Genomic DNA, 11,737 nt, shown 5'->3' with positions numbered 1-11,737 from the left:
TGCTCAAATAGCCGAACCTCTTTCTGTGAGTTAGCCTCTAGATTTTAATAAAGTGTAGTTAACTCTTACATGTGTGTGTGAATGCAGAGCAGTGACATATGACGTACATGTCTGTGGTTGATTTTCAGATGAGGAACAACAAAAAAACGGCCATCCTTGTCAAAGAGGTGAACACTAAGAAGAGGCTGTTCTTGGTGTACAGGCCCAACACCGGCCGGCAGGTCAAACTGGAGACGTACGCAGACCTCAAGAAGAAATTTAAAAAGGTTAGATGACACTCTTTCATTTAAACTGTGACAAGAAGAAGACAGAATATTTTTTTGTGAATCATATGTGTTTTGCCCTCCCTGTATTAGGTCTTGTCAGAAGATGCCAAGCAGCACTGGACTGACCAGTACAAGTCTTCAGAAAAAATCTGCTCACACGCATATTGGTATGTGCACTTCAGATTTGCATGGTGCTTACTTTGCTTACTGTATTCCAATCCCACATTTGTTGATGACAGAAACTACTTCTCAGAGCACCAAATGCAGATTAATTTGGCAATGAAAATGGTGCCAGTACTTAATGAGAGGACATAAGCAGCTTCAACCTTTGATGCTTCCATTGCTCTGTGGTCTTTTTTTTTTTTTTTTGTAAACCTGTTTGTGTTTTTCTGTTGTCAGGCGCGGTAACTGCAAGAAGGCGTCAGTGGGTCTACAGTGTGAAGTTGGTCTTCGGTGCAGGAGGTACTACGTTTTGTGTGGATCAGTGCTCAGTGTTTGGAATGAGCTGGAGGAAGTGCTCACCCCGGTCAGTGGAACCAATGTAAAGGTGCAGATTGTCCGTCTGAGAACCGAAGATGGGCAGAGGATAGTCGGTAAGTTAAGTGACTGCTGTACTAAAGGAGAAGTTCATATTTTGGAAACTAGTCTCATTTCTTGGTAGAGCTGGCGTCTCAGCGAAATTCCTGGTTTTATGTTTTGTGCCTTATTATTTAACAGACAAACATGTAACATGGTGTCTACAGATGTGTAGACACCGGGCTTATGCTCAGACCTTTTTTAAAATTTCTGTGTTGTTTTTAATGCAGGACTGATCATTCCGGCGAACTGTGTGTCTCCGTTAATTAACAAGCTCTCAACATCGGACCAGTGTCAGCAGCTGGCTGTGCAGGAGCAGCAGAAACGGCAGCAGCTTCACCCTCAGAGTCTGAGCCACACACACCACACATAGTTTAGGGGCTTTAATCCCCATCTCTACCCCTCAAGTTCACATCCCTCCCTGAAGGGATCTCTCTACACTGCAGGCTCCAGGACCTTCTGCACAACCCTCATTGTTCCTGAGGGTCAGAGGTGTGGTACCAAGCTGTGGTGACACTCGGATGTAAAGCAGTGGTTGTATAGAGAAATTTTCTTTTTTCTTCTTCCCTTTCCCTCCCCCCCAACCCCCAAAATTTGTAATCTCCAGAGACTCTTCCTTTCACCTGGAGATATTTGACAGGTGATGTATTTTCCTCTGACATTCAGAGTGAGAAGATTTGTGACTTTAAGAGAGCATGTTGATCTGAGTTATCCACTCCTCACTGATACTTTACCCTGTTTTACCCCAGAACCACCTCAGTATGAAACAAAGACTTTTTGTGGGTCTGGACCAAAAGTAGATGAAGCAAAATCTGTTTTTTCAGAGTCAGAGGAAAGTCACAGATGGGCATATAGTGCTTAACTACAATCACATATTAATGTATGCTAGAGACTCATTATATTAGATATTACCCAGCACTACCTGCAGCGTAAGAGTTCTTGTTTTTTTCTGAAGTAGAAAAAGTGATGCAGTTTACTGCAGGAAACCTTTTGCTTTTGGGGGGGGGGGGCTTCTGATGCACTGTATCTGGCATATTTGCTCATGAGACGGTAAAAACCAAATATTCTTATTGTCAGGTTCCACTTCCTTCTAAAATCAGGCCAATTTCTGTTTTTGCTCATCTGTTTTTCACACAGGTCTCAGATTCCTTAAAGTTTCTTTGTTTGTTTTAATGTTTAACTTGAACATTTTGTTCCTCTTTGTCCATGTTGGAACTTGATCAGCCAGTTGTTTGTGAACGTGCATTTGCCTGAGTACTTGGAGCTACAGCAGTTGGTCACCTTCACAAAGAAATGATTTGGTTATTTTTGCATCAGCTATCCTCTGAGTTCTATATACATAGGGTGTTAAAATGTTAGAGATGATGAATATTAAGCAAACTGGGGAACTAGGTACAATAAATACAATTTAGTGTTTATTAAAGTATTGAAACATTTAATAAATGGTTTATGGCCTTTATTGTAGCTACAAACAGATGGTGTTAAGAGTTTATCTCCTCATGTGAGGGCCTTTAACATTACTATACAGTGTTTCCCTTTACTATCAGAGGATTTAAGGCGCAGGTGGTGATAAAATGCAGAGACCATAAATTACTGCAAAGTGCAGTATAGACTCACACTGCACTGAAATGAAACAAAGCACATCAATTAGGCAACTGTAATGATTGTTTCAGTGTCGTCATTTGTTCAGACGTGGCAGCATTTGAATGCTCACAAGAAGAAATATCATAGACAAAAGTGCTAAATAATTAAAGCTACATTACAGTGCTGTGAATCAGTTGTTAAATGTTTACTTGATGCTTAAAAAAATTTTTGGCAATAGAAAAAATTTAGGTCATAGTTTGGGGTCGAGGGAAAACTATTTAATATTGTACTCCTTTCCAATCCATTACAACAGTTTTATTTCTTGACTTGGTCTTTAGCGGGCTGCTATTAAAACAGAGAAAATGGCAAAAAAATGATTAGTTTTTAAAAAGATAAAGGGTTCCTGAAAAATTGTGAAATGCATGTTGTTGACAACAGCCTTTTTCATGTGTGCGTATGTTCAAGGTTTCACAGCAGTCTGCATCACTGTCCTTCTCAGTGTTTTTTTTTTTTTTTTTTTTTTTTTTTTTTTTTCTTCTATTACTTTGATTTTTTTTTTTTTTTTTTTTTGGTAAATGTAAATCTGCTCAGGGGTTAAACTCATACGAAGACCCAAACACAAGAGTTTTACAGTGTATTGCAAATGCATGATTAGAACTCAGTGGTCCTTGGACATCTTTGCTCAGTACAGTTGCTCTGTGTGTGTTTAGCTGTATTTACAGCTCGTATGTGTCAAACATCCAAACATGGTTCTCCAGTTTCTCTGCTTTCTTGTAATTAAGGTCTGTTTGTTGTACAGTCCACTTTTTCTGTTGAGCCTGTACCACCTCAGTCATATGTTGTGTGATGCTCGACCTGCCCTGGAAGGGTCAGAGCAAAGTCTGGATACGTGAGCTGTCCCAGTGGTGATAATTAAACAGAGGATGTGTTTGATTCCTAAACCTGTGGAGTGGTTACTGTTAGGTGGAACAAGAACAAATCTTTGTATCATTTGTACAGTTTGTAAAATGAGTCAAACTGAAATTGTTCATGCATCCTTTTTTTAAATTTTTTTTTTTTTTTTTTTTTTTTTTTTATGGTGGAGGGAGAACTTATTCGTTAGAGCTTGCTCTCTAATTGGAAGTCTCATTTTAACTTGAATGTGCACCATGTACAGACCAACAACTCATGTTATTTTATCTTTTGGGCTGGTGGCTGACTTGGAAACATTGTTTTGTTTTTGTTTTTTTCCTGTTTTTGTTTTGTTTTTTAAAATGCTGTCAAAATGTCACGGCAGATTTAGCTCATCTGAAGTTGAAACACTTGAAGGACTTAAATGTTTTTTCCTTTCATTATTGCACGAGTTGCACTACTGACAAGAGTTGTACAAAAGTTCAAAATTACCTGTATATGACTGAGTGCAATGCTCAATAAAGCTTGGTATACTTCTACATTGTTGTGTGTTGTAATACTGAAAAGCTACTGCATTACATTATAGAATTCTCCAGATATGCAGACTACAGTTACAGATGACTGGACTTGAGTTCTTCCAGAAACATCAGTTAATCGTTTATCAAAAAACAGCAACTAGCAATATGAGATGACAAGTGTGGTATGCTTGTTTTTTGTTTTTAATGTAGGCACTCTATTTTATTATTAAAGGCAGTAATGCAACTCTTAAAAATATTCCTATGAAAAGTAAAAACACTGCATGTGAGAATGCTGCGAGGTGCTTACTCTGTATTTATTTATTTAGGTACTTTAACTACACTGAGAGCTGTACTTTATAAGTGCAGAAAAATCATTATGCATGCATATTAAACGTGTAAGGTGTATATGAGCATTTATAGCTCTATTACTTTAGGTGTTGCTAATAAACTGGCAACTAAGTATATAATGCCATTACATATAATTCCCACACACATAAGTTAATACAAAGTGCATTAAACACGAAAGCATGGTGAAATACTCTCAGAAAGGCCGTTACGGTGTTTTTATGGAGCAATTCTCCAGCTCCTTAAAATGTCAGACTAATTATTTTTTTGTAAAATAATAATTTAAAAAAATCCATAAAAACTGCTGTCTTCTAAACCTCAAGCTTTATATGGTGGTTTTATTGATGAGCTCCCGCTGCTTGCATTGCGCCAAGATTGCAATTACCAAAATTAGGAACGTTTATTTTGAAATGATTTAACGCTAAACAGTTCATTTTTCACCCTGTTATGTGCGCCTTCGTTTTTTGGGGGGAGTGGGGGGGCAGAGTGGGCAGGGGTCCGGGTCATGACCCTGAGAGCCACGATTGGACCACACTTTTGCCTTTGTGTGTCCAACCATGTGGCCAAGAGTACTGATGGGACATGAAGAACTGAAATGACTCCTGAGCACATTTTTGAAAAACTGAAGATAACCAAGTCTCCGAAATAAGAGCGCCTGCTTCCAACTCCAGTTACTTTTCTTTTTAGGTAAAAGCAGACTGCTATCAGTAGTAATGGATACGACCCCTCAGACAAAGACAGGTACGCTGGTTTTCTTTCATACTTTATCTTAAAAAAAAAAAAGAAAAAAATATATATATTAAAAAAAATGAGTGAGTATAAAGTTTAACCTCAAATACATGTATCCACGTCTGGTTGCCTATTCTACTTTAAAAGTCTAGTTTCTCCTTCATAATGTTGTGTAAAAAATTACGTTTAAAACATCTAAACACATATCACGTTTAAACACTTTTTGTTAAAAAAAAAAGTATTTTAAAAGTGTCGTTAAAGTAAACTCGGGATAAAGGTTGGCAAATGTGCTTAAAATGCGTGTTAAAGCGTGCGCGAATTTGGTCGCTTTGTGGTGAAATGTGCTTCTTTTAACCGTTTTCTTGATAATCCGCAGTGGATAGTAGCAATGTTAAAAAGCACAGTGGGTGTCAATATAAAGTGACGGCCATATTTGCCGGTGCCGCTGTTGTAAACAAAAAGTGAGAGACAGACGCTTCACTGAATTTCGGGTCATTTTTATTTCTTTAATTTACAATGTCTTTGGGAATGTCTTACAAACCCAATGTCCATCAGCACATTCCGGGAACTTCTGGGAACCAGGGTAAGGAAAAAACGGCGGAGAAAATCAAAGTATCCGTCTGTTAAATCGAGTGTTAAATTCGGGGTCTCGGAGAATACCTGGAGAAAGACCGTGTCTGTAGTTTTTGTCCAGTTATATATATAGGGTCAGATCCTGGGAGCTAGGCTAATTCATATCCGCCATTATTACTAATGTAAAAGAGCGCCATCCGCGATACAAGTCGGCGGAGAAACACGGTGGGGATGTGAAAGGAGTCGGCGGCGGTTCCTACAGTGTCGATATCCGTCGTCCGGGGTCGCGGTCCCGCCGGGTGGGTGCCGTTACACGGTGACAAAAATGTATCACTTATGTCTTCTTGAGCCAGCCTTGTTCCGTTTCCTCCATGATGCTCCTCGGTCGGAGCTGCCGATTGATCTGCCTCGAATTTTTTTTATGTCTCTTCGAGGACATCTCGTGTTGGAGGTTGAATATTACAAGCGAACAAAGCGACAGGGGAGCGGTGATTATGGAGGTGCATGTGCGTGGATGGAAGTGTTCAGATCCCCCAGTTTCTTTATGTTACCAGCCAAAACGTAAAACAATACAAAAAATCAATCTGCTCAAAGTAAAGGTATGTGTTATATAGAGAAATGTATGGAAGAGTAGTGGGAAGAGTTAAGAATTAAAAGAAAGAAGGAGAAGGAAAAAATAACAATAGGAATTGTCGTTCCAATTCAAGCTAATGGTTGTGTACAGATTGCTATGTGGGTATTTGGTAAAATTGTAATTCAAAAATTCTATTAGTAACAAGTGAAATAATTTCTATTTTTAGCACATGAATAAAGTGCAAAAAAATGATTTTTCCCCCCCCTAACAGACATTCTCTTATGAGATTGTTAATATTGATATTTCAGTGCTTTTGCAACATTTTACCCATTTTACTTCTACTTGCTTTACTTTAGTCCAGAGGTAATGAGTCCAGATAAAGGTTGCCAGATACATCTAAAGGTCAATCCTCCTAAATTTCATCACCTCTCCATTTTCATAAGACTCTTGGCATACCAAAGATGATATCACCTATGTCCAACAACAATTTTTAAGTAGTTTTTATGGCTTCATAAGCTGCTGATTAGCTTTATCTTTAATAGGACTGACAATTTTTTTAGTAGGTTTATATTAATCTACTGTACTGTAGTCTTAAACCACCCCTCATTTCTTTATATTTTGCTAGGGAAATGGGAAATGGATGTAGAGATTTATTGAATCATGTGTAAACATACATGGGAATACAGTATATAATGCAAAAAGAGAGTTTATATAATTCCAACAATCTCGAAAGTTGAAGCTTTGTTCTTCAACACAGCCTTAACTCTCATAGGAACTAGGAACATAGGAACACTGCTTCAGAGTAAGGGGAGGTCAGACTGACTGTGTTCCAGTAAATGTTTTTGTATCCAGGTATGCTAGAGCATACCTGGATACAAAAACATTTCCCAAACATACTTACTCCAGTATGTTTGGGAACATTATCATGGTGAAAAATGAAACGCTTGCATAGTGGATCAAAATCTGATTGTACTTTTCTCCGTTCACAATCCATTAATTTTGACAAGAGCCCCAACATCACTGGCTAAAGTGCATCCCCAAACCATGACAGAGCTTTCATCCTGTTTTATAGATGGCTGTAGTGCTCTCCTGACCTTCTCGGTACACAAACTAAAAATTTGAACGCCCTGTTGCTGGTGATTTTCAGCCCAGTTCTTGTGTAACTTGGCATACTTGAGCCTTTTTCCCCAGTTTCCCTTCCTTAAGAACAGCTTCTTGACAGCTACGCTTCAGCTGAGCCTGTTTCTGATGAGGCTTTGGTGAATAGTAGGTGGATCACCTGAAGGGCCAGATGCATCTCTCCTGTGACAGATTTTTTTTCTCCTTTTTCTTAAACATATGACATTCAGATAAGATAACCCAGGCCTAAAGATAGCTCTTTAGGCCTTTGCTCCTCTTTTGTCCTCCAAGTTCTCCATATTGGTGTAAATATACTCTATTATACCTGACAAACTGTGTTATTGTTGGCATTTTTCATAGTCATCTAAAGATGTTTACTTCTGCAGCAGGCTGCTGGTAAAAAAGCGCCTCAAGACAGAATTTAAATTGGTTCTTTGCTAAGTCCTCTGTCATGTAGTAACAAAACTCCTTGATAATCTAAGTTTTGTGCCTTTTTTCAAGCTTGAGTGATTCATAGATCAGTGTTAGGTGGCTTTACAAAGAAAAAGAACATTCCTTTGAAGGTGATCAGGTACAAGGACTGGACTGAACTTTAAACAACCTTCATTGTTCAAGATGACTTTCAAAAATGATAAAGTCTGTCTTCTTGGAAGAAAAGTATAAAGATTCACTGGTATACTCATCTCTTTTCTTCATGTCTGAGGTCACTAAATGGGTGGTTTGATAAAGGTTTTGAGTGTGATGACAGTAACAAGCACTGCTGCTGCTGAAACTAGAAAATCACTTCACCCCGCCTGGGCTCACTTTCTTGCGGCGTTGTACTTTTAATGTTTTCTGTGTATGTGTGTTTGTGTGTTTGTGTGTGTGTGTGTCAGAGAGGAGATACTACACCTGTGAGAAGAATAATTGCTGCTTGTGGTGAATGCTGTAGTATATTTAATTCGCACACATGTTCCTAAAAACCTTTTACAGTATATGCATCTTTTCTTTAACTGTAATGTGAAACATATGCACTGTCAAGCCCTGCACCATCAGCATCACCTCCCTGCTGTTTCCCACACCACAAACACTGAAGAGCTTCCTTTGTGAAACTGCTGACTATAAGAAAAAAAAAAGCCTGCTTTACTGCTCTGATAATACAATTTCCATTAAAAAAAATATCTTTAATGGCAAACAGTTTCTATTTGTAGTGCCTTTTAACCTTACAGGTTCTCTAAAGTGATTTAAAAGTTGAGCAGTTGGTTGGTTTCGAATATATTTGATTTGTCTGTCTATTTTGATTTTGACAGGAGTTGTTTTTGAATTGTCCACAGTTGCAAACCTTCAGTCTCCCTCAGCAGCTAACCTGGCCACGCTGCAGTCCTACAGGCCCCTTCTGAGTGACTACGGACCTCCTTCTCTGGGATTTTCACAGGTAACTACTAAACTCACTGCATACCCCAGCTCGTAAAGGCAAAACCAAACAAACATACTTTTCCAGTTTTTACATTTCCTTCATTGCCATGGAAGATACAAGATTGTTGTTTGTTGAGTTTTATTTGTGCAAAACTGGAGAACATTGGCCTAATTACTTCATATTCATATCAACTTTACAGTCCAGGTTTCAACATAAGTCATATTTGTATATTAAAATTGCATTTACAGTCCGTCAAACCACCCATATGATGAAAAGCAGTGTTTTTACCTGTTTATATCCAGTGGTGGTCTTTTACACAGCAGCAGCACAACTGAATCAAGAAGTGGTGATTCCTTAGAGATTTTAAGCAGGGCTGCTTATGTCACTCTTATAGTGACATGAAATACCTCTGTGTCTGCTGTAGTGTTGGGACATTATGAAGGTCAATTTTAGACACTACTCTCCACCCCGGACTCCACAGGTCCTAATTTTTGGTATCAAACTGTACCAAGTATCAAACTGTACTGTGTTGATAAGGCTCCATTTTGCATATCAGAAACCAGTTTAAATGTATTGAACCTGACTGATTTTTGCTTTAACTTCAGGGCTCTACTGGCAGCCAAGTGCCTCAGAACAAATATGCAGAGCTGCTGGCCATCATTGAAGAGCTCGGAAAGGAGATCAGACCCACATACGCTGGAAGTAAGAGTGCAATGGAGCGACTGAAAAGAGGTAACCTTGATATGCAGAGCAATACAAAAGCAGCATGCAAGCATTAACATTTCTCAGACTAAATGTGTATTTGTTTTTCTTCAAAGGAATAATCCATGCCAGGGGGCTGGTGCGTGAATGCTTGGCTGAGACTGAGAGGAATGCAAGGTCCTAGCTAAAAACGCCCATTCCTCCCTGCAAGAACTACCTTTCATGAGGAGAAAAAATAACTTGCATGGCGTTTCCTTTGCAAGGAGGAAGTAAATGAACAAAGGATGGAACAGCAAGCTCCTCAAGAGAGAGAGAGAAAAAAAAAGAAATACAGTAATGCAATTTGTGACTCCTGAGAGCTCTGGAGGATAATTTCAATCATGTGTGGGTTACTGGAACTAAAATGAGAGATATCATGTGTTTGTTTGTTTGTTTTTTTTTTTTTATGCCCCATTTTTTTGGATCATAGTTTTGACTTCATATTTAAAGCATTGGTTTATGCATGCAAATGGGCCCATAGGTTAATTGTAGACACTGCATGGAGTATACAGGTGTAGATGGGGAGGACTTTTTCTTTGAATTTTTTTTAAACTTTGGGTTTTTTTGGTAGTGGTTGGTCTGATTTTCAGACCCCTTTAACACCTAGCTAAGTAAGGGAGGGACAGAGACGTGCCAAATGCATCGGTTGATTCGTGTTGAGGTTGGTTTTGGTATTAAAGGGAGGGAAAAAAAGGAAAATGCTGTTAACTTGCATCTTTGTATGTATTTATTACTCAGTGTAATAAATTGTATTTTCAATATAGTTGTCAACATGATTCATTGTACGTATTCAAAGTACATTACTTTTTCCCATGTACACATGGTTCAAGAGACTACTGGTATATTGTACTATCCATCCATCCATCCATCCATTCGCTTCCGCTTGTCCTTTTCAGGGTCGCGGGGGGTGCTGGAGCCTATCCCAGCTGTCACAGGGCGAGAGGCGGGGTACACCCTGGACAGGTCGCCAGTCTGTCGCAGGGCTAACACATAGAGACAGACAACCATTCACTCCCACATTCACACCTATGGGCAATTTAGATTGATCAATTAACCTATCCCCACTATTGTACTATCCATCCATCCATCCATTCGCTTCCGCTTATCCTTTTCAGGGTCGCGGGGGGCGCTGGAGCCTATCCCAGCTAACTATTGTACTAGTTATAGCTAATTATAGAAGGCAATGATTGTCTGTCAATTAATTAAATTTGACCTACTAATAAATCAGCACCTACCTATAATGACACATCTCTTTGGATGAATGGATGATGGATCAGTAAACCATTTTGGTCCAGGTTGAAATATATCAACAGTTGGTTAGTTTGCCATGATGATGGACATAACCATCATGATATAACACATTGTAATACTATTAAAAGCTAGATGAAAGTAGGCTGAATCAGAAAGTCAACTGCACCGAGTGCTCATGTGGTGGTGACCTGCCAATCACAAGGTAGGTCGTACGCCTGCCTGAGTTCTATAGACTTATCCATGCCAAAAGGGAGAAAATATTTCTCTCAAACATTTAACAGTTATTAACAATTAATCTGCTATTCACTGAGCATTAATTGACAAATATTTTGATGACAAAGTGCTTCTGAGACCTGATGAGTTACTTCTGTATGACAATAAATCAGCCCCCGCTAACATATCCCAGCTTTATCTTTAAGCAGTATTTTTCATATTCTCTAAGGCCTCTAATATATAAAATGGATTCTTGTGTGACATATTTTGTGTTCACAGATATTGTGAAATACCCATAATTAAGAAACCTGCAAATTAATGCCAAGCCAAATGGGAGATGCAAGATCTGAAATCAAAATAGAACATCTGACTCGTTGTGACAGTGGACATGGGGTTCCTCCACATGTTTGAATAATCAAAATGCAACCAAACAAACAAATAAGTACAAAATTTCAAATACATTTCAAAAATGAGAATGTGATGAATGGATTCATATACTTTTTGAAACTTTTTACTCTGGTTGTTCCACAAACACACAATATGGTTTGGTGTACAGGTCTGAATGTCTTGAAACCAAATTATATTATATGCAATTGTATATACTGTAGTCACTGTTTTACATTCAAAAGTACTTTAAAAAGGAGCCACTCTCCTGAGTAAAATGTGTTTTGTTTGACTACTATATAAGTTGCTAGTATCCTTGAAACAATACTAACAAAACTATATTTAAAAAACGATACAATCAAAGATGCAGTTTAGCAACGATGGAAATCATGCATCGTTGCTAAACTATTTTATTTTACACCACAAATGAGAAATGTCTAATATGAAACCCATCACACACTAGTTCAAGAATCGAGCAAACTGACGTTAAAACACAACAAGGCGTATAAAATCAGAAACTCTTCATGACTTTAGTTATCTGGCTTAAAAGCCACACTTTAAGTCAAATAAACATTTG

At 38.4% G+C, this 11,737-nt stretch overlaps 2 protein-coding genes across 7 annotated transcripts in view; both read left to right on the top strand.

Annotated features, from left to right (window-relative positions):
- sbno1 (strawberry notch homolog 1 (Drosophila)) overlaps positions 1-3,856 on the top strand; it is an 18,492-nt gene extending 14,636 nt beyond the window's left edge. For all 4 annotated transcript variants that reach the window (XM_085464364.1, XM_085464361.1, XM_085464360.1 and 1 more), the window contains exons 30-33: positions 129-266; positions 357-433; positions 666-859; positions 1,073-3,856. In XM_085464364.1, the coding sequence (XP_085320490.1) occupies positions 129-266; positions 357-433; positions 666-859; positions 1,073-1,215 (552 nt within the window). In that variant the 3' untranslated portion in view covers positions 1,216-3,856. The remainder of the gene's footprint in view (positions 1-128; positions 267-356; positions 434-665; positions 860-1,072) is intronic.
- An 824-nt stretch (positions 3,857-4,680) lies between these two features.
- Positions 4,681-10,071, top strand: cdk2ap1 (cyclin dependent kinase 2 associated protein 1). 3 transcript variants are annotated; one of them, XM_085464367.1, is made up of 4 exons: positions 4,681-4,921; positions 8,489-8,589; positions 9,177-9,303; positions 9,390-10,071. In XM_085464367.1, the coding sequence occupies exons 1-4, from the start codon at positions 4,894-4,896 to the stop codon at positions 9,455-9,457; spliced, it is 324 nt and encodes a 107-aa protein (XP_085320493.1). In that variant the 5' UTR covers positions 4,681-4,893; the 3' UTR covers positions 9,458-10,071. The 3 variants fall into 3 exon arrangements, with proteins under 3 accessions (XP_085320493.1, XP_085320491.1, XP_085320492.1); XM_085464365.1 differs by lacking the exon at positions 4,681-4,921 and adding an exon at positions 5,226-5,492 and having other exon boundaries at positions 8,465-8,589; XM_085464366.1 differs by lacking the exon at positions 4,681-4,921 and adding an exon at positions 5,243-5,492.
- Positions 10,072-11,737: the final 1,666 nt, after the last annotated feature.

This window comes from Copadichromis virginalis, linkage group LG7 (assembly GCF_057382275.1).
Source record: "Copadichromis virginalis isolate Kocher_CV1m ecotype Utaka linkage group LG7, C_Virginalis_male_GT1.1, whole genome shotgun sequence".
NCBI lineage: Eukaryota > Metazoa > Chordata > Actinopteri > Cichliformes > Cichlidae > Copadichromis > Copadichromis virginalis.
Note: the sequence above shows the minus strand (reverse complement) of the source record. Positions and strands in the feature narration are given on the sequence as shown.

Excerpts from the sequence above, each read along its gene's own strand:
- cdk2ap1 (XM_085464365.1), top strand. The coding sequence starts at position 5,426 with ATGTCTTTGGGAATGTCTTACAAACCCAATGTCCATCAGCACATTCCG. Across the intron at positions 8,590-9,176 it reads CTTCTCTGGGATTTTCACAG|GGCTCTACTGGCAGCCAAGT; the intron begins GTAACTACTAAA and ends CTTTAACTTCAG. Across the intron at positions 9,304-9,389 it reads AATGGAGCGACTGAAAAGAG|GAATAATCCATGCCAGGGGG; the intron begins GTAACCTTGATA and ends TTTTCTTCAAAG.